The following is a 22707-nucleotide window of genomic DNA, read 5'->3' on the forward strand; positions in this document are numbered from 1 at the left end:
GCTGCTATGAATATGTGGGTGCAGATATCTTGTCCACATAGTGTTTTCATTTCCTTCAGACATATTCTCAGAAGTGAAATTGCTATCATATGGTAGTTCTATTTTCAATTTTTTGAGGAACCTAAATAATACTTTCTATGGAGGATATACAAGGGTGTACAAGGGTGCAAATACTGGGAGATACGGTTCATTTGGGGCCACCAAAAAAACAGTCTACCATAGGATAGTTATTTTTTCTTTCCAAATATCCAGTAGCTATATATTTGTCATCACCTCTAACTGTATTGATTGTTTTAACATAACCAAAAGTTTGTTTACAATAGTATCCAACATATGTGATCGATAGGTCATACCCCTAATTATTACTAAATCTGTATGATTAAAATCATTTCAGGCTATGGTATCTTTCCCAAGCTATACTTTGTTATTCAAAAAGCACTCTGTAGTTTGAGAGGCTTTGTAGGGGTTCAAATATACCCAACTCCCAACTTTCTGAGCAGCAATTTTCTCTTTGGCGGAGAACTTCACCTCGCCTATCTTGAGGAATGCTTTCAGCGTCAAGAAACAGAACACCCAAATAACAGTCAGAGTCTAGATGATAAAGATCTTTAATTATCTTACACAACAAAGTCTAGAGAGAGGTGGTTCCAAGTTTGGTGCAGCAGTCCAATGAATCAAGTATTCAGGGTTTTTCTATCTTTCTATACATCTTCAGCCTGTTAGCTTTTCATCTTTAGACATGTCCCCCTCATGGTCACAAGATGCTCCTCACAGAACTCCACTTAAGGAAGAGAAAAGGGAGAAGTAGAGTCTCCTCTTTAAGTCTTGTCTTTTTATTTGGGAAGGAAATTTTTCCTAGAAGCTGCCTTTCCTCAATTTCTGTCATACTGTAGGCTACCCTTAACTTTCACTGGATCTGCGATTACAGTATTATCTAGCAATAAGAATCGAGTATCAATGGACAGGAAAAACCCACGCTACGCACAGTGAAGACTGTCCGGAGGCTATTTTTTAACTCACCAAAACAGACGAGAATAGCACCTTTAGAGAACCGAGGAAAACTCTCCAGGATTATGCACCCACTCACTACCGCCGCTTACTTGGTCTTAACTTCAACCTCCTGAAAACTCTCCCTGTGCGTTCTCCTTAATGAGACCCTTTGCGTCTTCCTACCCACTTCAAATATGGCCGCCAAGCCCCAGTCTCCTTTACCACCTGATCTTGGCGACAGCTCTGGCTTCATGCCCGTTTCCAAAAGGGCCTCCTCCCGCGGGACTGCAGTTCTGAGTGCGCAGGCGCGAAAGCAAGTCCTCTTCCGGGCAAAATGGCGGTGGTATTGATGTGCGGACGCCGGGAGCTTCTGCGCCTGCTACGGCCGCAGCGTCAGGTAAGGATGCCCCGGGTCTCAGCGCTGGCAAACTGCCCTGTCCCTGTGACCCGAGCTAGGGACAACTCCAGCTGGGGGCATGCGAAGACGCTGACCTGCTCACCGGCACCTGCTTCTCGTGACCTCGGGTCGCCTGAGGACGCGAGAGGGTTTCGTCCTCGACCCTGCAGGCTCAGCGGCCCCATGAAGTTGTCTTTTCCCGAAAACAAGTGTCACCGCTGCCAAGGAAACCTCGGCCTCGACCTCTGGTCCCCGGGGTGGGGCTGCGGTAGCTGAGATCCGGGATCGCCAGTTGCATGCCTTCGGGCCAGCGCGGAGAGTAGCGGTGTCCTCTGCGGTAGTGGGCTGCCTGCTTCCTGGGGGGCGAGCATCATGGGCGACTTCTGCGCCCGGTAAAAGGTTCCATCCTCCTTTCAGTTCCACCGCGTCGCAGGGCCGTCGCAGTGGCCCCGGAGACCGCTGACCGCTGGGCTCCTGTTCCCCGCCGGCCGGTGCTGCGGGCGCCCGCACTATGTCCTCCTCGCGGCCTCCGGCCCCCGTGGCCTCAGTACCTCTGCCGTCTGGTTCGCAGAAGCCCAGGTAAGAGGCGTTTGGTCCCTGCAGCGTTAGGAGTGGCGCTTCTTGGTTAATTTGTTTTTATTTTGTTATGACCAGAGGGAAGGGCAATGGGGGGCAGAGTTCTTGTCCACAGTCCACACAGCCCCCCGGAATGGTGGTATCTCTGCTTGGGATAGACTTTTTACATCAGTTGGGAAAATGATTGAGTACAGCAGGAGAGATTTACCTTCCATACAAGGCACTGTTTGCAGTGGTGGTAAGCCACCGATGGTGATAGGAAATGATTCCAGGTGTGTGTGTATGAGAAAAATTACAACTTGCATGTCATATGCATGATTTCATAGATATTAATATGTATGAGGATGTGACCAAGTAGATATTTAGGTTTTAAAAACTAAGTTCTAAAGAAAAATTGTAAGTATAATAGTTTCGGTATGTACAAAATCGTGCCAGTGATGCTCAGATGACTGAAGTTTAGAAAACGCTGATACAGGAAATAACTTCCCAGCGTAAAGGGAAGTCATGAAATCTTACCTTAAGTAACTTATTTTCCTGCAGAGAAGGGAAAGTAAAATGTCTTTTTTTAAGCTTTGAATTCTGTGGACACTGTAGATTAACGTGGGAGAAAAAGTAGGAGTCAAAGAGAACAACCCAGTTTTGGTTATCATAAGGGAACCCTTGATTTCTGTACGTCCCTCCTACTGAATATTACACATGGCTTCCTTTTGCACAGGTTCAGGTTCCTCCAGTCATTCCTGCAACTCCCTCACCTCCAGCGGTGACTGAGGTGGCTTCTGGAGAGACTGCAGATGTAGTTCAAGCCGCTGCAGAACAGAGCTTCGCTGAACTGGGGCTGGGGTCATACACCCCAGTGGGACTGATCCAGAACTTACTAGAATTTATGCATGTTAACCTCGGCTTACCTTGGTGGGGAGCCATTGCTGCATGTAAGGGGAATACCTCCTGGACAAGGGTAGAGGAGACGGGGACTTAGAGAATAGCGGTGCTGGGAGTGGATCGAGGAAACAGTTGCAGAAGTTCAGGGTCAGAAAAGTAGATGATTCAAATGAGGGGGATAGAGGCTCACGATAGTTAGATGTACTCTACTTATGTTTCCTAAAGAGCAGTATAAAACCACTAGATCATTTGGGATTCAAGACGTATAGATGTTTGAATGTGAGCATAGAGTTCAAGTTAGGGGACGTCGTTAACAGTGAAGAGGCTGCCCTGGTCTAGGAGAGTAGAAGGCCGCGTCAGGCACTTAAACCCCAAAATGGGGAAGACACTCACACTGCCCCTCTTGTAGGCTGTCACTAGGCTTTAAATTCTGTTTCGTCCTCCACCTTGCTCCAGTGATCATCCTTTCTCTCACCTGTGTCCTCAGCTTCTCCCTCCTTACTGCCCTACTCTGAACATAGAAACATGCTCAAGCATACCATGTGTTTCTTGGAGGAAAGTTGCTTTCCTTCATCCTTAGTTCACCTTTAACTACTACTCTCTCTCCCTCCTTCCTTTCATAGCTGTTATTTAAAAGAGTATTCTGCATCCAGTGGGCTTCTTTCTTTTTACTCTTTGATCCTCAACAATCTGACTTATACTAATACAACCTCATTCTAACTGCCAGTGACATCATTGCTAAATCCACTTTTCTTTTTATACCTGACTTTTCTATATTAGGCTCTTTAGACCTTGAAGTCTATCCCTTGGCTGTTGTGAGTCTTTCCTGATTTTCTTCCTGACCACACCTTCCCATCTCCATTGCCCAATACTCTGCCTACCCCTTTAGTTCTGCTATTCTGGGTTCTGTCCGTAGCTTCCTTCTCTTTCCACTCCACATCATCCATCATACTGTTGATAAAGCCTAAGTCTGTGTCTCCCCCCGGTCTCTTCTCAGCCCAGACCCACTTGTTTGTCTACAGATACCATAAACTAAATATTTGCTGGAATGATCAGGAAATAGGAAGTGTAAGAAAAGAAATAGGAAGTAGCTAAAGCAGTAGACCACCAGATTACCTCCTACTCCAGGGATTTCTAGGACAGTGGCTTTCAAGCCTCATTCTTGGGAGCTGCAGAGTTCTATAAAGGTGCCTCTGAGAAAAGCAAAGGCCAGAGCTTGAACAGCCTATAGCCAGATTACCCCCTCAGCCAGGGCAGCTTGACTTCATCTGTTATGTATATTGGTACTACACTTAGAGTTGGGGGAGGGCGCGGGAATGAGTCCCATTGATGATAGAAAGTTTAGAAACTATTGATTAGAAAAGTGTCCTCTGTCACCGTTTTGTTCGAGGAAACAAACAGGATTCCTGGTCATGTGCTTAGAGAAGTTAATGCCAGACTTTAGTGATGTCAAAGCAGAGCCTTGAAGGAACTAAGTCATACCCCTGCCCTTTGTTTTGGGCCCCTTGGGCATGAATCACAGTGTGGAAAAGACTAGAATAAGACAGACCCTTTCAGTGAGGACCTAGACACCCTCAGCCTGGCTGCAGAACTGCTTTCACTTCACTCCAGTCCTAGTATGTGTTTTCCAGGTACAGTCCTTGCCCGCTGCCTGGTGTTTCCTCTCATCGTGAAGGGCCAACGAGAGGCAGCCAAGATCCACAACCACCTGCCAGAGATCCAGAAGTTTTCCACTCGGATCAGAGAGGCCAAGTTGGCAGGAGACCATGCTGAGTGTGAGTCAGTTGCAGAATGAGCGTGGGAGAGGACCACATTTGCACTTTTCCTGACATTCTGCTGAGGGAAACAAACAACCTAAATCAGGAGTTGCTGCAGTTGGGCAAGTTCTAAAGATTTACCTGCTTCTTGGGCCAAATGTTTCCACTGACTGGCCGGGGTCAGTTAGAAATTTCAAGGGCCAGGCGATGAGGATGGTCACCTCCACCAACATAACTTGTCAGCCTAACCATTAACTTCCCGTCACTTCACAGTTTACAAGGCCTCCTCGGAGATGACACTTTACCAGAAAAAGCATGATGTTAAACTCTTTAGACCTCTCATTCTACCTCTGACTCAGGTAAGCAAAAGCATTTCCCATTTATTCCATCCTGAACCAATCGAATTTCCTCCTCTGTGTTGCCATGCCCTAGATCCCCAAAAAAACCAGGTGGTAGTGATATTATTCATGGTTTTCAATACCATGTATAGGAAAATGAAAGCGTCCCCTCTGCTAAAGGGTCCTGACACTGTTTATCCTGTGTAATAGGCCCCGATCTTCATCTCCTTCTTCATTGCTTTGAGAGAAATGGCCAACCTTCCTGTGCCCAGCCTGCAGACAGGTGGCCTCTGGTGGTTCCAAGATCTCACCCTATCTGACCCCACCTACGTATTACCACTGGTAGTCACTGCTACAATGTGGGGTGTCCTTGAGGTAAGCCCGGGTTGGCCAAATGCCAGGCCTGCACAATGGGGAGCGGGGGTAAAGTAGTTGCGCCGAATGGTCATTCTTCACTTCCTGGAGAAATAGAGTTGATAGGTAAGAAATTTGAGTCAGATTCACTAAAATTGACCTGCATTTGCTATTGTCCCTCTGCTTTTTTTTTTTTTTTTTTTTTTTGGCAGTTAGGTGCTGAGACTGGTATGCAAAGTTCTGATGTTCAGTGGATGAGAAATGTTATCAGATTGATGCCCCTGGCAGTCCTGCCCATAACTATCCATTTCCCCTCGGTAGGTAATGGCTTAGGGGCTGGCTCCAAGTCCTTCCACTGGCCTACCCATCTCCCAGCGAGCTGACCAGGGATGCAGCTTCTGAGGACCTTCTCTTCCTTCTCTCCAGGCGGTGTTCATGTATTGGCTCTCCTCCAATATGTTCTCCCTGGGCCAGGTGGCTTGCCTCCGGATCCCAGCTGTACGCACTGTGCTTAAAATCCCCCAGCGTGTTGTGCATGACTCTGACAAGTTACTTCCACGGGAAGGCTTCTTCAAGAGCTTCAAAAGAGGTAAGGGCCTGTCCTCTGCGAAACAGGACCAGGGGACAGTGACCTAAAAACAGGTACAGGACTGACTGTCTTACTCTTTACACAGGCTGGAAGAATGCTGAAATGGCACATCAGCTACAAGAGCGGGAGCGACGCATGCAGAATCACCTGGAGCTAGCAGCCAGGGGTAAATAACCCTTTCAGGCTAAGTTCTGTCATTTGTTTCTTCCTTCCCTTTGTTCATCTAGATTTGTTTTCTCCTCTTCCCTCAGGTCCCTTACGACAGACCTTTACCCACAACCCCCTGCTACAGCCTGGCAAGAATCACCCTCCCAACACCCCTAACAGCAGCAGCACCAAACCAAAGTCAAAGCAGCCCTGGCGTGACACGCTTGGCTGAATTCTGTTCCCTGGTCTTACTGGCAGGAACTCTCTCTCTTCAAAGACTCAACCTCACAACAAGAGTTGACACTGGGTCCTTGCCCCAGACCTAGAAACCGTGGGACGTGGAAATGTTCCTTTTTAAAAGTGGATTCCACTACAGACTCTTAGACCTAAGTGTAAAAAGCACTGGGGAGCCAAGTGATCTTCCCATCCAGAGTTAGTAAACTTCTGTACTACATGCTGCTTCCTGATACTTATTAAACAGGGAAATGGATTGTGTGCTTCAGAAAAATGAGGAATAGGTTGAGTGGTGATTAAGAGCTTAGGCCCCATTGCATAGATGTGTTCCATCCACATTTGCATTGCAGTCATAGAGGTGTGCCTCCTAAGTTCAGATTGTATCTAAATAGAATAACCACATTTGTTTACCCCAAGATTACCTATAAAATATCCTTCAAGTAGTAGATTCTTAGTAATAATTTAAAAGAATGGAAGTTGGTACACTTTTTATCTAATGCCCTAACATTTTGCTGTAGCGGTTTAGGTGTTCTCTTGGGTAGAGATTGGTTGCATCAGCCTTCAGCTACTGGCTTAAGAGGGAAGAAATACTTGGATACTTTCAAGCATAAGATTGTTTTTCGTCTTCCTACCAGGTTAATAGAAGCTGTCCCAGAGATACTATATAAAATGAAGCCACTCAAAGCTTAGGAACATAATCCTTTTATTGTCCAACACCTGTGACAGTTTCATGTCTCTCTAAAGGAGACGGAAGTTTGGAGCATTATTGGCCCTTTTAAAGGAAAAGAGGAGTGGGTAGGCACATCCAGAGGTGAGTGAATATCTTAACACATGGGAATGTGCTATTAGAACAACCAAGCCCACACCTGACATGCTCCCCACCATAGTCTGCTTTATTGTCCCTTTAAAAAAATCTGGAACAATATGTAGCAAAACAAATAAATTACTTTCCATCTCTCAAAAAGCAAGTTCAAAGTTGTTGAAGCTGCCTAGACCAGATTTCTGGAGAGGTGCCTTCAAAGAAGTGAGCTTTCCTTTTCAGCTTCCTTGGCTCCAGCCAGTAGGAGAAAGAGGCCCCTGCTTTCCACAGCTCAGGATTCCAGGAGGTATTTAGTTAGACTTGGGATCTTGTTGTTTGGGCATCTCTCCTCCATCTTCCAAATCCATCTCTGCAGCAACTGACAAACATAGGACCTGGAGGTACCATGTGGTGGATGCTATAAAGAGAACTTTGAGTCAAAACTGAGAAAAGTTCAGCTGGGCTGAGTTCCAGTGGCACTGAATGGGGCTGAGCCTGAGGGGACAGTTCAGTTAAGCCTCAGGGTTAACAACAGGAAGGGGCTATGGCAAGGGTCACTTGGAAGACTAGATTTGAGAAAAAAGTGGGGGGAGGGGGAAGTAGGCTGTACAATAGCTGAGCCAACTTGCAGATCCAGGGCTTACCCACAATCCTTCGGAGGCAACGAGGTCGTTTGTGTTCTGGCACTCTGACAATGAGGAAGTAAAAGGGCAAGCCTGAGAGGGCAATGCCAATGCCAATGAGGGAGTTGATGGTATCACTGTAAAGTGGAACAGCCACCAGGAAGATGGTGCAGAGGCAGAAGACAATGGGGAAGAGAAGGCTGAGCTAAGAGCACAGAGAAAACGGCTGGAGGTTAGACAGCTCTGGACTAACAGCCAAAATCACCCCACCTGTGAAGATCAGCGCGCTGAGCCTTCTTTCCATCCCTTCATCTCAACACACTACCACCACCAAGTCCTAGGTAAAGGTTTCTGAATAAACTGTCTTGTAAGAATCCCCTGGAGCAGACGGCGCAGAGGTAGGGTGGAGGTGAGTTACCTTGAGGGGACGAGGTCGATCTGGCTCCTTCCAGCGCAGATAAAGCTGACCCACAATAGAGAGCCCCACAAAGAACCAGTAGCTGAAGCTGTAATAGTTAATGAGCTGGAAGATGTCCTCCACACACAAGTAGATCAGTGCCATGATACCCTGTAAGCACAAGCGCAGGTGAGCTCTGCTCAGCGTGTTACCCAAGGCACTTTTCCCCCTTTATCTCCCACAAATCCATCCCCTTCTTAAGTCCTCAACATCTGTCTGTCTGTCCTTTTCTGTCCCCCCCTCCTTTAGCTCCCGAGTTTCAATACCTCATTCCTTTTCTATTAAGTCAGTAGCCTCTCAATTGATTTTTCAGCCCATTCTTCAAACCTTTGCCAAGTTAACCCTCTGTAAAGCACAGCTCAAAACAGTTGCTCAAAAATTTTTTGCCTAAGAGCCTCCCCATAAAGGCTCCAAGCTGCATTTCCAGCTTTTATCTCCTACTAGCAAATTCCACACTGCCTTATCTCAGAACTTTGTGATGCTGTTTCTCTTGACCTAAAACCCATCTCTGCCGTTTGCAACCCTAACCTTAAAAATCCACTTTCAAATGCACTTTCTCCAAGAAGTCTTTCCTCATTCACCCTCTACCCCCATGGAAGTGATCATTTCTTCCATTAAACACTCCATCACTCTCTCATGGCAGTCATTACAGTGTATCCCATGTACTTATACCTCATCCTAGACCAAAGGAGGTTACCATTCCTTAGAGAAGATGGGTTCTCTCTCAGGAACCACCGCAGCAGTTAGCACAGTGCCTTGCCCACAATGGCTGTTCCGTCACTAGTTTTTCTTTTAGAATCTCTTAGAACTTTCGGGAAGCTAGAACAGTTGCATCTACTGTTACTCAAGTTGCCCCCACAATCTGGCTTTCAGCCCCATCCTTGAGATCACTTACATTGAAAAGCAGAGCTGGCACCGGTGTGAACCGCTCAACCTGAATCATGCAGATGGCGTCAGGGAGATGGCCTTCTCTTGAGCCCACAAAGAAAAGTCTATTGGGAGGAAGAAAGGAGAGGCTGAGAAACTTGTGGGATGTTAGGTGTGGCCTGGCTCATGTGCCACACAGCCCTCTCTGCCATCCCCTCCTCCAGAAGAGTTTGAATAATATGGAATGGAGTTCAAATTGAGATTAGTAAGAACTAGAGGCTGCTAATGGAAACGAGCAAAGAGGTTGTGAATATCATCTGGGGAGCACAGTGACTAACATCTGAGCCCTGGAAGCCCTCTCCTTTCCTGCCACAGTTCTTCACAACACCCCCTAGTAAAAGATGCCACTCGTACCTAGAAGCAGCCACAATGGAGGCATTGAGGCCACCAAAGCAGGACAATGCAACTGCCAGTGGAATTGTCCAGTTGAATATTCCAAAAATCTGGTCCGCAAAAGTCTAAGGGAAAGGAATGGAAAAGAGTCATTACCAGGACCTAAAAGAGATGAAAGGCATGGACAGGCATGCCCCCAGATACCCACTACTAGGAACCCAACCCCCTTCCACAATGAGGGTAACAGGACCTTTTTGCAAGCCCAGTATCCTAAGTAAACTCTTTCAAGGACTACCCCCTTCTGGGACTTTGAAGAGCTGTAATACACCCAGAAGCCGACACACACACCCTCAGCCTTCTGCTAGTGAAAATCCTTTACCACAGCAACAGCATCACTGGCCAGGATGTCCCTCATGTCTAGCACGGTGTAATAGGCCACGTTGGTCAAGATGTAGATGATGGTGACAATGGGCATGGAAATGCCGATGGAGAGGGGCAGATTCCTACAACCAAAAAGAATAATAGATACATTAATCATACAGTCACATCCCCATGTTGCCTTTGATCCTTAGACTCTGTCCCACCAGGGCTGGGGTCTCCTGTGGCATTTCTCCAGTGTCTTTGCCTTTGAAGTTGCCTAGGATAGTGGCTTAAACTCTGAACTGTTAAGAACTAAAGAGCATCAAGGGAAAGGAATATCACAATCAGAGAAAGGGCTATGCAGGAGAAATAAAAGGATTAACAAAGAACTATGTCTACAGCAAAATAATAGTACAGGAAGATGGGAGGTTTTTGGTTTTGTTTTTTACATCCAAAGGTCTCTTGGTGTCAGGATTCCTTCTCTAAGATTGTCAACATCAGAAAATTTGTCTTAAGGTTGAGAAATAGAAGAAGAAATTATGGAGGCAAATTGTGAAATCTAACATCACCAGAGAATAAGATAGACCCTCAGTAGGAAGCGCAGTGTGTATATCTAAACAAGCAACTTGGGAAAGGTGTCCACCTCACCCCTTACTCAGTTTGAGAACCCTGGGTGCCAGCCTAACCAGTGGCCAAGAGAAAGATGCAAAGACCTCTCAAGGTCCCTGTAGCCCAATAAAGCCACCGTCTCTATAAACATTTTTCACAGTGTGGGGGAGGGTGGGGTGGAGGGAAAGAAAAGAAGGGAAGAGGCAAATACTCTGGAGTCATTCAGCTTCTGTCCAGTAGGTGGAAGCACCACCCAGGCCTCCATCCTGCTTCTGTTATGTGCTCCCAGGGTTGCAACACTGGACGTGTACTTTGTTTCTCAAAGCCAAAAGGAGTTTATTATTATTCTTTTGACCTAAAAATTTAGAGAAATTCCACTCCCTGGTAAATCTTAGTTCCCAGAATCATTGAATTTTAGAGCCAGGAAAGTCTCTAGAGATCACATATTTCAACCCCCTCGATTACAGATAAGGAAGCAGGCGGAGATGGTGGGGACTCCCTAATGATCATCCAACTAGTGGAAAGACAGGTTCCAGGCCCTTGACTCCCCATGCAGCGCTCTTTTCTCTCTGCATGACTACAGGGTAATTTAGAGTAACAATGGTGGGGCAATACCCTTGACTGACAGAAACAATACCACTACATCAGTATGAGTCTGAGAAACAAGGAAGGGATCAGAAGAGAAACAGGAAGGTTTCTAGGAATCTCTGACCTTAAGTTATCCATGTGGGGATGAGAGTGGATGAAAGATCTATCAAGGAAAATCTATAAAGCAGTATACGTGAGCACATGGTACAACCTGCTTTAATTAATGCATGAAGGAATAAATGTGCAAAGGGATTTTTTTAAAAATTTCTTTTTAGGGACCAGCCCGGTGGCACAGCGGTTGGGTGCGCACGTTCCGTTTCGGCAGCCCGGGGTTCGCCAGTTTGGATCCTGGGTGCGGACATGGCACCACTTGGCAAGCCATGCTGTGGTAAGCGTTCCACATGTAAAGTGGAGGAAGATGGGCAGGGATATTAGCTCAGGGCCAGTCTTCCTCAGCAAAAAGAGGAGGATTGGCTGCAGTTACCTCAGGGCTAATCTTCCTCAAAAAAAAAAATTCTTTTTAAAACATACACAAGAAAGTTCACATCTCAGCTCTGTTACCACAATCATGGACAAGCTACTTCTCTGGGCCTCAGGCCTCCAATCTATTAAAATGGAGCTGATAAAAAGCTACCTCGGCGATTGGGGTATGCTGTCTGACACACAGAAGGAGCTCAATAAATGATAGCTATCATTATTGCCATGGAAAGTTGATGGTGAGGTACCTACCTCTCAGGATTCTTGATCTCTTCAGTGACATAGTTGAGGGTGTCCCAGCCCGAGTAGGAGAACAGAGCTGAGTACAGTCCCAGGGCAATGTCACCCACTGCAAATGAGGAGCCCTCAAAGGAATTCTCAAAGTGAGTTGAGGTTCCTGGATCCCAGAGAACATGGAAAGGCAGAAGGATTAGTGGCCTACCTCCCAACTTCAAGGGAATCCAGTAAAGGAGCAGAAGAATACAGCACTGAAGCAGGTAAGTGGCTTAGACCACCTTTGGCAGCAAGGGTACTGGTGAAGGACAGGGAACAGAAGAGAAATGCCTACAGCAATGGGCCAGAATGCAGGGTGCATCACAGGGATCTTGATGGGAAGGCCCGGGGTGGTCTTCTAGGAGCAGAGAGGCTGGAGAACAGGGTGAAGCGGTCCTGTCCTGCCCTGTAAGCTGCCGACTCCTGCCCCCTTTCTATCACCAGACAGAGCTGATACAGGGCAGAGGAAGGGCAGGACGCAGCAAGCCCAGGTCAGCAGAGTGGTTGTCGGGTAGGGGTTCATACCTGGAACCTGGAGATGAGTGGGTACAAGGAGCTCATTTCTGCCCTTGCCCACTCCCAAGGGGAGAATAATCATAACCACAGTCTTGGGCTCAACAATCTGCAAAAGCTGGCTTCCAGGGCATGACTGTCAGCTCTTTTGCCGAGATCAGCCTCCTCTGGGAGACAGCATGCATAGAAGTTAAAGGACAGGCTTTGGGGTCAGTCTGCCTGGGTACAAATTTCAGCTCCACTACTTACTAGCTAGGGACTTAAGCGAGATAATTCTGCAGCCTCAGTTTCCTCATCTATGAAATCGGAATAATAATAGTACCTACCAAATGAGATCGTGCACAAAAGGCACTTAGAGGAGTGTGGCTCATAGAAAATACTTAACAAGTATTAGTTGCTATTAATATTATGTCTTACCCTGGCCAAGTCTAACAATGCCTGCGATGATGATGGCGATCAGAGCCAATACTTTAGCATAGGTGAAAATATCTTGTACCAGGGTTCCCCACTTGACATAGGCACAGTTAATGAAGGTTAAGAGACCTGCAAGAAAAATAATACCGATTGGTGACTGACCCTACCATCCAGAGGGCCGTAGATTCCCAAGCAATTTTTCCAGTAGCAGTCACCAAAATAGACCCTTTGGCCAAAGACAGAAGTGTTTGGGCTCTGACCTGTTCTACAATGGAAACCTCTGCCCAGAATGTCGATGCCACCATCATTCAAAGGCACTTGCTGAGCAGCTGTGTACATAGCACCAAGCACAAACAGAAACACACACACGCCCTCAGCACTTAGACAGGAGACACAAAACAAAGTGACTGTGGACTTGCTTACATACAAAATGCTCACAGCAGGGGCAGGCAACCGGTATCCGTACAGGATTAATGATGTGTTCCGGCTGCTGGCTCTGAAAAGTCATGGTCTCTCCACCCCCTACCCACTGTGATGGGCTCCAGGGACCCAGCACTCTGACGCTGTGGTAACCTTGACGAGTCCTGTTGTGACTTATCCAATGTCTGGGCCAGCAGGTCAGGACGTGTGGCCAAGGATTAGGATAGGTGCCAGACTTCCTGCTACTGCCTGCCAGCTCAGCTGCTTGTTTTCGTGCTTGGAAAGATTCTTGGAGCCGAGGTTCCTATAAAATGGGGACAGGACGTTTTTCCCGACTACCCAACGCAAAAGTAAGAGCTGCAAACATTCCTCCAGTCCTTCTACCCCAGGGTGGAGGCCATTCCTTCACCTGGCCGAGCTACAGTAAAGGTCACAGATCGCCCTTAGGGCCAGGATTCTTAACCTAGGACTTCCACAATGCCTGAAATTCTTTGCAAAGTGTTATGTACATGTGTCCAAAGTATATTCATTTTTGTAAGAAAAACCTCCATAACTTTCATCAGAATCTCAGAGAAAGCCATCACCCCCAAAAAAGTTACAATCAGCTACTTCAGAAGAAGAAATTCAAGAAGGGAAGCCCACACATGCTGTGAGGTTGACCAACAGCCCCAGGATGTGGTGGGGAAGAAAGTCAAAAGAAACAATTCTGAAACTCAGCAGAATGTTCCTCAATCCCCCAGCAACCTCTTAAACAGGCAGGGAGGCACCCACCCCACCCCTTCCCCACTGCGGCAGTGAATCACTTCACTGCTCTCTCCTTCCCAGCTCAGCAACTGGAGGGCTCCAAAGGCAAGGTCAGAGTCAGCCTGCCTGACCAGGGCAGAGTAAGGCCCAGTGCTGGGCTTGCCTGCTTCAGGCCACCAGCACAGTCAGGAAGTACTCCCTGTCTACTCAGAACGGCTGTCCCATCTTCTGTCTCTCTCTCCCCCTCACTTAAGCCTCTCCTAGTCTACTTGCTGCCCAAGTTCTTTTCTGTTCTTTCAGAAACAGGGCATTCCTGTCCCATACAAACATTTGACTTTCTGCCTAACACACAAGACAATAAACACGAACCTTACTACAGGGCTGGGCAAAAATGCACCCTAACTCCAGGCCTGCCCAGTGCTAAGTTAATCATTAAAGACACAAGTGGGCAGTCTCCACAAGCATCCCACAAAATGGCCAAAGTGCTTGTATCTCGCCCTCCACAATCTTTCAGATGTGTTGATGCCCTTCAGCCAGTCACCCAGCCTTGTCTCCCCACTGGCCTTCTGCCTCCAGCCACTCAGCAGCCCTCAGGCCACTTCCCTTCCACCTCTACCCTCGAGCCTGCTGCTGGCTTACAAATGTAACACAAGCTGCCTTCGCAACTAGAAACACCAGGGACTCCTAATGCTGCCATATTCACAAGGGAATGGGACCCCTAATTAAAATTCATGGTTAGCCCTCAGGGCAACCACGGGTCACAACACCAAACTGGGGTGGGCTCAAGGGACTGCTTGTGGTTTATTGTCAGGCTGCAGCGTGTGCCACAAGGTTCTGTTCTCAGCTCTGTCCAGGGATGTGGGCGGGGAAAAGCCAACTCATCATGCTTTACAACAACAAATTCTGAAATGAAAATACATGGATTATTTACATTTTAATCCCTACTGCTTCTCTACTCTCATGTCTACCCATTTGTATCCCTCCTTTTGCCCACCAGTATTTCCCCTCCCCCACTGACCCACCATCTTGCCCTGGTCTGCTCTCTTTGTTGAGCACAGAGGGTTCTGTTTGAAAGAAGAAGGGAATCCTATGAAAATAAACCAGGGCCCAGAGGAACTGCCTGAAGAGAGCTGGCCCTCACCTTCCCCAGAGCCCAGCTTTCTCCAGGGCCTCTTGGCCGTGGGAGCAGGAAATGGGTATGGCAGGCAGCAGTGCTGACTGGGCTCTTTGTCCCCATGCCCAGCGGATACAGCTGACCGGAGGCCCCAGAGCCCAGCCAAGTGCACTGTTCTTGAAGTGCAGCCCAACCTCCTGCTTCAGAGGCAGGGACAGGAGGGGTTTATGGGGGTAGAATGATATGGAGGCAACTGCAAGTTACCCTCAAGGACAGAGATGCCCTACCCTCCTATGTCTAGGTGCAATTCAATCCCCACCTAACACTGGGCCAAGTCCACAGGAAGATGGCCTGAAGTCACCTTGGACCCTTGACTCAGGTGCAACTCCATTCCTGCTTTGACCCCTGCTTTGGAGGAAGGAGAAGCTGTGAACAAGTCACTCCTATAATCATCTAAAGAGACGCCCCTGAATGGATCATCAAACCCAGCCTATATGGGCTCCCCTGGAGCAGGAGGCTAGTTCTAGCTCTAAGGCCCAGCGTCAGCTATAGCACCAAAAGCCAGGAGAGCATCACCTAGGTTGATTCAGAACAGAACAAAGCTTGCAGCCCACTCAGGATCAGACGCCCAGATTTAGTTCAGATGCTCAAACTAAACAGTCCCTGAAAAAGAATGGTAAACCTACAATTCTCCCAGCACCATTAGTTTTAAATACATAAAATGTAACACACAAAACTTAGGCCACTATTTAATCCATTTTCTGCTTCAAATTCCCAGAGAGTGTAACACCTCGATACTTTATTAGACAACTCATTCCATTTTTAAAGAGATCAATAGGGGCCGGCCCAGTGGCACAGCGATTAAGTGCACACATTCTGCTTCAGCGGCCCGGGGTTCACTGGTTCAGATCCTGGGTGCGGACATGGCACCACTTGGCATGCCATGCTGTGGTAGGCGTCCCACATATAAAGTAGGGGAAGATGGGCACAGATGTTAGCTCAGGGCCAGTATTCCTCAGCGAAAAGAGGATTGGCTGCAGTCAGCTCAGGGCTAATCTTCCTCAAAAAATAAAAAATAAAGAGATCAATAGCTCTTCCTTCCACTAAGCCAACAGCTTCTTCCTTGCAACTTTTACCCAGTAGTCCTAGACCTCTCCTCTGGAGCCACCCAGAATCCAGCTCAACCCTCTTCCACATAATGACCCTTCTTCTCATTAAGGATTAACATCCTTTCCCTCTTTCAGGCTAAAAACCTGAAAGTTTCTTCAACCTCTTGTGTGATAAATGTGGCTTCCAGACCACACTCACTATCCCAGTTCTCTCCTCTGCACTTACTTCACTTTGTCAGTGTCCCACTGGAAACGTGACACCCACACAGAAAACTCCAGACATTGTTGCAGACTACAGAGTCTCAGTTTTAATTCATTGTCAACTACAACTCCTTTCTTTCCCAACCTCAACTGACCAGCTTTTCCCTCTAGCCCTTTTTGGGCCCATAAAAGTGATTTTTTTTAAATCCCAAATATGGGACTTTACATTTATTCCTAGTAACCTTCCTCTGTGAATTTTTAAGCATCATTCCCACCTACTAGAAATGGACTTTTCCCCTTAATTTTATCAGTTAGTTCAAATGCCTTCGATTTTGTGGAATCTGCAAATTTGATTAGCATACGTCCTCAGTTTTCACTGAAGTCACTGATAAAAGCGTTGACTAGCATAGGCAGAGCCCTGTAGTCTACCACGATAGACCTTCCTCTATGCCTAATTATTCCACAACATCAACGAAGAATCCATCAAACTATTCTTTTATCTACTCCACCTTTTTCCACCTTGTCAACAAGAAGGTCATGAGAGCTTGCCAAGAACCTCTCTGAAAGCTGTATACACATACCTCTGCTCTAGCAATCTAATGATGCCATCAAATGCTTCAAATAAAATTAGTAAATATACTGGAATGTCCATAGCTATACCACTGTCATAGTCAAAAATTGGAAACAACCCAAATGCCAGTCAATAGTGGAGTGGCTAAACAAATACCATGGAATACTAAACAGCAGTAAGAATGGACCATCTACCACTACAGATAAAAAGATGGATGGACTTCATAAACATACTAAGTGAAAAAGCCAGACACAAAAGAGTACATACCCTTTAATATCCATTTACATAAAAATAGGCAAAACTAATGTATGCTTCTAGAAGTCAGAACAGTGATTTCCCTTCATGTGAGTGTGGGGGGCAAGAGGGAGTGACTGAGAGAAACCAGGGGGCTGGTTTCTTGATGTGAATGCTGTTTACACATATGTGTTCAGTTTGTGAAAATTGATCAAGCTATACACTGACATGTGCACTGTTGCTTTTGTACATTACACTTGAATAAAAAATTAAAATTTGAGGCGGACCTGGTGGCATAGTGGTTAAGTTCACATGCTCCACTTCAGTGGCCTGGGGTTTACAGGTTCTGATCCTGGGCGCCAACCTATACACCATTCGTCAAGCCACACTGTGGCGGCATCCCACACAGAAGAACTAGAAGGACTTACAACTAGGATATACAACTATGACCTGGAGCTTCAGGGAGAAAAAAAAGGGGGAAATTGGCAACAGATGTTGCACCCTTTCTAGGTTAGCAATCCTTTTGCTAGGCAAAGTTAGAAGAAAAATGGGACTGTGGCCTCCTCCTTTCTCTCCACCATCTATCATCACAGAACTAACTGCCCTCAGAGCATCCAGCCCTGTCCTCGCTGTTCTTGCTCTGAACATTCCTCTCAGAGCTTCCTGTCCTCAGTCGCTTCTTCAGGTCTGTGTTTCTGCCGGGCGTGAACCTTCAGGACACTCCCCTCGCAGTTCTGGGCCACTCTTGTATTTTGTCTTGGTTACATCATCTCCCAGCATCTCTTATATCACATTTCTAAAACTCTAAGCTGATCAAAAAGCAATGTGTTCAATCACATTGGTTTCTTCAGATGATTCTCCTTTTCTTTCTAAAAAGATAATTTTCACCTATTTTATCAGAATGTCGTTTTGAAAAGCTCCTGGTCTTTTTTTTTTTTATCCCTGGCTATGAGATTATAATTCTTTCCCCTTAACTTTTCTTCCATCTCTTTGTCTAAAATTTAGAGCAGATTCCAGAGAAAACCCAGCATTTCTTTTTCTGGGAGGGACAAACTCTGAGCAGGCATAGTCACTTCCTCACAAGGATTTCACATTTCCCCTGGTTATGGTAAATAATACTACTACTATGTCCTTATCCTTTAGAGATTCATTTTGAAGTCTTTATGGGTTAAATGATATGATGTCTTGGATTTGCTTTAAATAATCTAGTGGGTGAGGGAGGGGTGGTTGGAATATAGATAAAATAACGTTGATAATCATTCATGCTGGCACTGGAATCCTGGGAGTTCATCATATTATTCACTCTACTTTTGTATATGTTTGAAACTTTCCATAATAAACCATTTCTTAAAAATTTATAGAGGTACTGCTTCTAATAGAATGCAACTGGTTTTAGCAAAAGATGCTCAGCGAGTTGAGGCTTCCATCACTACTATATTTTCCCTTTTGTACAAATTTTATAGTCTTTATTATCTATTATTCTTTATTAGGAAAGCAAAATATTTATTCTCCCGCTGATCTGATGGATGGTGTGCAGTATATGCCCACAGTTACATTATTCCTACTTCTTTTTGCTTTTATCCTCTGTTCTCTTAACCATGCTTCTCCCTTAGGATGAGGATTTATTTCCATGCACTATTACTACGGGAGACCTTCAGGAAAATGCCCTAAATGGAACCCAAGCACCTCTGACAACACCATGTAATAATTCTTCTTGCCAAGGTAAGCAGATAGGATTAACTGAGGCCAGGGTTTTTGTGCCCTTTCTAAGAGATAGGCCACATATCTGGGGTGAGGGAGGGAAGATTTCCCGTTTAGCTGTAAGAAGAAACCCACCTGCAGGCAGAGAGCTGGAAGCAGCACTGGGTGGTCCTGTTCATTACATTTGTTGGGAAAGAAAAAAAGGGCAAGTGAAATCCTTTGACAGGCCTCTGTGCCTTGGTGTACTGAAATTTCCCTCTCGCTGCAATCAAAAGAATCAAAACGTGACCTTGCCCAGAGGGAGCAGGCATCCCCTCTTACAGCACATCCTCCTCCAAGTACCTCTCTCTTTGATAGACGACATCAATCTCAGCGCTTCCAGCAAGTCCATCACTCTTAAACAAGGTGTACTCTTTCACTGTCAAATCTAATCAAGTACGGAACTGTTCCCTCCTTGCGGTAAAAGTAAAAAGCAACTATATTTATTAGCTTTATTTTTAACGTTTGCAGATATGAGTCCAAAAGCTTCATTCCCAATCTTCTACCCTATTTTCTCTAAATGCATTCCTGAGCACCGTTTCCAGCTTTATTCTTCTTTCTATGTACTATCTCCTAGCCTCCAAAATACCCAGATTTACAGTTTTATCTGTGCATTTTACTCTTTTCCTCTAAAATTTCAGTTTACAGCCTTATTAAACGCATCTCTCCCAATCTCTGTGAAATCTGCTCTATGCCTTGCCAGAGTCCATCCTTCTGGTATCTTAGCATTTACAATCAGGTACTATGTTCTCTGGTCTCTTTTCTCCTTCACACACACAGCCTTTGATTGACAGAGGGATGAAAATTCCACCTGCCACTCAGTTCACTATCTTCAACTTCAAAGTCACCAGTGAGACATGTCAGGTGTCTTCTGATGTGTGACATCATTCATCCTACAGCAATGGGCACAAGGATAGCAGTCCATGGGCTTAATTGGCACAAAGAGCTCTTCATCATACGTCGCCCAAGAAAAACCACACGTCTCTGCAGTAGGCTTGTCTACGTGGAGTCAGTCACAGCGCTCAGGGAGCAGCCAAGCCCCTTAACTGGTATGCTCAGGCCTGCTAATACCCAGATGACTCCAGAATACCGCTGCTACTTCCTCAGAAGAACTAAATTTAAGCTCTCGGAAAAAGCCTCAGATCTGTTGCCTGAACCCAGCAATTTCAAGCCTTTCCTCCTTTTCTCTGCTGTATCTCCATTTGTTTTGTTTGTGTTGTCTAATGCCAGTTTAGGATACTCTCTACACCTTAAAAATCACTTTTCCTCCTTGATGTATTATTTCTTCCATCCTTCTCAGATGCTGTTATAGCTCTCAGATAACAGATGGTCCTCAAACTCATTTACCTTTCTAGGCTACAGAACCGTTTCGCTTACTCAGGCATCATGGGTGAGAGCATCTGGCAAGAAGACACACCAAGCATAAACCCTATGGGTCACTGGAGCAGATTCCTCCTACTCCGCCTCCTGGAACTCAGTCAGCTCTAGAGTCGCTGTGGCTCTGCGCCACTCTGAGGGGCACCCGGAGGCTCGCATACTAAGCCACTCCATCTGCTCCCTCTCACAGCCGGCCAGTCCTTGGTAATCGGATCCTTACTGGTTTGCTCAGCTAGGTCTAGTTCAGCTCCTCAGAAACAGGACCCCAAGCCTGAGCGAGCATCAGAATCACCTGAGGAATGTTAATGGCCAGCTTCAGGGCTCCACCCCAGAAGTCCTGATGCAGAAGGTCTGAGACAGGCATTCCCAGGGGAGTCTGATGATCTGCCTGCTTTGGGTGTGCTACCTTCCGTAATCACATACAGAACAGCCTTGATCAAAATAAGCCTAAACTCTTCACTTAACTCAGCCTTCCTCTATCCTGGCTACACACTGGCATCATTTGACAAGGTTTAACAAAGTCCAGTGCTCAGGCCGCACCCAGGCCAATGAAGTCAGGAACTCTGGGATGGAGCCCAGGTATCGGCATGTTTACGCTCCCCAGGTGATTCTAAAGCATGGTGACACCTGAGAGCCTCTCTTTCCAAGGCCCCCATCAGTTCTCCTCAACAGCAACTTCTGCTTCCTCAATTCTTGTTCTCTAAGCCAATTCCCATTCTTCTGCCCAGCGGTTCAGATTTATTTGGTTGGGGAAACAGGAGGGAGAGGAAGAGGCTGCGAGTATTTTTTCAAACCCCCTTGGTGATTCCAATGTACAGCCAGGGTTGGGACCCACTGACCCCAGCTCCTTTCCCAACCTCCTCCAGGCTATCCCCTCAGTTTCTTCTGAGGCAGAGAGAAAGAGAACAGAAAAAGGAAGAGACGAAGGATGAACCCCTGAAGAGCCCTGAAGACCAAACCAGCACAGAGCTCTACGCATCCACACACTTCACTTACGCCGGTGAAGAGTTTGTCTCAAAGTTCACAGTGAACCCACACCAGAAAGAACCCAAGGCTCTGACTTTAGCCTGTTTGTTGCTGTGAATGTGGAACACGAAATGTAAGATTCCCCACCTCCAATTTACAATGGCTCTTGGGAAAACCCCTCTGGGAGAGGTAACTAGCTTCCAAGTAAAAGGTTCAAAGAGCAAAAATCAGTTGGGGGCCCAGCATCTGGCTGTTCCACCTCATTAGCCACAAGTACCAGAAATCAGTGGTTCTGGTACCAGGAAAAGCTGCACAAGGACACGTAGCCAAAGCTCTCAGACAGACAGAGATCCGAAGTCCTCTACAGTCCACGAGCAGCTCTAGGAGACTCAGGACGAGCTGTCTGCCCTCCCCTCTGCCCAGCTCCCACAGCGGCCCTCAGCCTCCTACCACTACCCTGAAAATCAAAGGCACACAATGCCCTTCTTGGCCAAGCTGAATCTGGAAGCATTTCTTCTGTCCATTCATCCAGCTGACGTTTGTTGAAGCACCGACTACACGCAAGTCAGCAGGGTCAAGTGTCAGGGACACAAAGACTCTTTGCCTGATCCCTAAAGAACAGTAGTCTGTTCCCAGGGGGCCCTGAGTAGATGTTGCTGGCTGACTGGTACGTGGGCAGACTGAGGACACAGGAGCTAAAATGTCCTGTTAACAAAAGGCAAAAAACCTAGGTTACAGGATGGATAAGAGTAGGCAAGGCAGGAACACAACTGTCCAACACTGCCAACAGTGGACTGATGCATGTCAGCTCCAAAGAAGGGGCAGTCATGTGGAGGAGGACTTCTGGACACCTAGCCCTGACTCTGCCAAGAGAAAAGTTCCACCTCTCCTGCAAAAGAGGAAGAAGAGTCTCGGCCCTCCTTTCTTTTTTTTTTTTTTTTAAAGATTTTATTTTTCCGTTTTCTCCCCAAAGCCCCCAGGTACGTAGTTGTATATTTTTAGTTGTGGGTCCTTCCAGTTGTGGCATGTGGGATGTCACCTCAGCATGGCTTGACAAGCAGTGCCATGTCTGCACTCTGGATCCAAACCAGCAAAACCCTAGGCCACCAAAGCGGAGAGCACGAACCCAACCACTCGGCCACAGGGCTGGCCCCTCAGCCCTCCTCTCTGATCTCTGAGCTACTGTAAAATTAAAACTGCTTTTAAGTCATCCAAAGACAGAATGTAGAAAGTAAAGTTTTTAGAAATTAATCAGATCCATATGACCGTGAATACAATTTGCAGCAGCAGATACCGTTTTAGACTGACAATTATGTGTTAGGTCATTTACATTCTTATATACGTCATCTAATTTAATCTGACAGAGTACATTTATTATCTTTATCTTACAATTGAGAAAACTGAGGCCATTCAGCCAGTAGCCAGCTCCAAAGCTTGTATACACATTCCACCACACCATGTGCCTCCCTATTTGTATGCAAGGACTGGAACAATTCCAGCGTTAGAATTCCACGGGTGGAAAGCTTGGGTGCCCTTAGTCAGCATTTCTCTCCCTTGATCAGTGCAGAGGATACCCTCATCCTTTGGGAGGCAGCAA

The 22707-nt window shown here is 46.5% G+C and overlaps 2 protein-coding genes and 1 long non-coding RNA gene across 11 annotated transcripts in view; 1 reads left to right on the top strand and 2 right to left on the bottom strand.

Moving 5' to 3' along the window:
• Window positions 1-592: 592 nt before the first annotated feature.
• LOC138918644 (uncharacterized) lies at window positions 593-1158 on the bottom strand. Its single transcript, XR_011428207.1, has 2 exons — window positions 1021-1158; window positions 593-781 (listed from the first exon to the last, which is right to left on the bottom strand). It is a non-coding gene; the product is annotated as an uncharacterized lncRNA (long non-coding RNA).
• Window positions 1159-1241: 83 nt separating this feature from the next.
• OXA1L (OXA1L mitochondrial inner membrane protein) lies at window positions 1242-6481 on the top strand. The gene is made up of 10 exons (XM_005603213.4): window positions 1242-1387; window positions 1805-1966; window positions 2679-2892; window positions 4474-4617; window positions 4873-4958; window positions 5148-5312; window positions 5504-5608; window positions 5718-5880; window positions 5966-6046; window positions 6132-6481. Exons 1-10 carry the CDS (start codon window positions 1325-1327, stop codon window positions 6257-6259), a joined length of 1311 nt encoding a protein of 436 aa, XP_005603270.4. The 5' UTR covers window positions 1242-1324; the 3' UTR covers window positions 6260-6481.
• A 466-nt stretch (window positions 6482-6947) lies between these two features.
• SLC7A7 (solute carrier family 7 member 7) overlaps window positions 6948-22707 on the bottom strand; it is a 58462-nt gene continuing 42702 nt past the window's right edge. For all 9 annotated transcript variants that reach the window (XM_070240794.1, XM_070240770.1, XM_070240763.1 and 6 more), the window contains 8 exons: window positions 12638-12763; window positions 11687-11831; window positions 9780-9903; window positions 9422-9525; window positions 9036-9132; window positions 8102-8251; window positions 7705-7888; window positions 6948-7478 (listed from right to left, as the gene is read on the bottom strand). In XM_070240794.1, coding sequence (XP_070096895.1) covers window positions 7372-7478; window positions 7705-7888; window positions 8102-8251; window positions 9036-9132; window positions 9422-9525; window positions 9780-9903; window positions 11687-11831; window positions 12638-12763 — 1037 coding nt within the window. In that variant the 3' untranslated portion in view covers window positions 6948-7371. The remainder of the gene's footprint in view (window positions 7479-7704; window positions 7889-8101; window positions 8252-9035; window positions 9133-9421; window positions 9526-9779; window positions 9904-11686; window positions 11832-12637; window positions 12764-22707) is intronic.

Source organism: Equus caballus, chromosome 1 (genome assembly GCF_041296265.1).
Source record: "Equus caballus isolate H_3958 breed thoroughbred chromosome 1, TB-T2T, whole genome shotgun sequence".
NCBI lineage: Eukaryota > Metazoa > Chordata > Mammalia > Perissodactyla > Equidae > Equus > Equus caballus.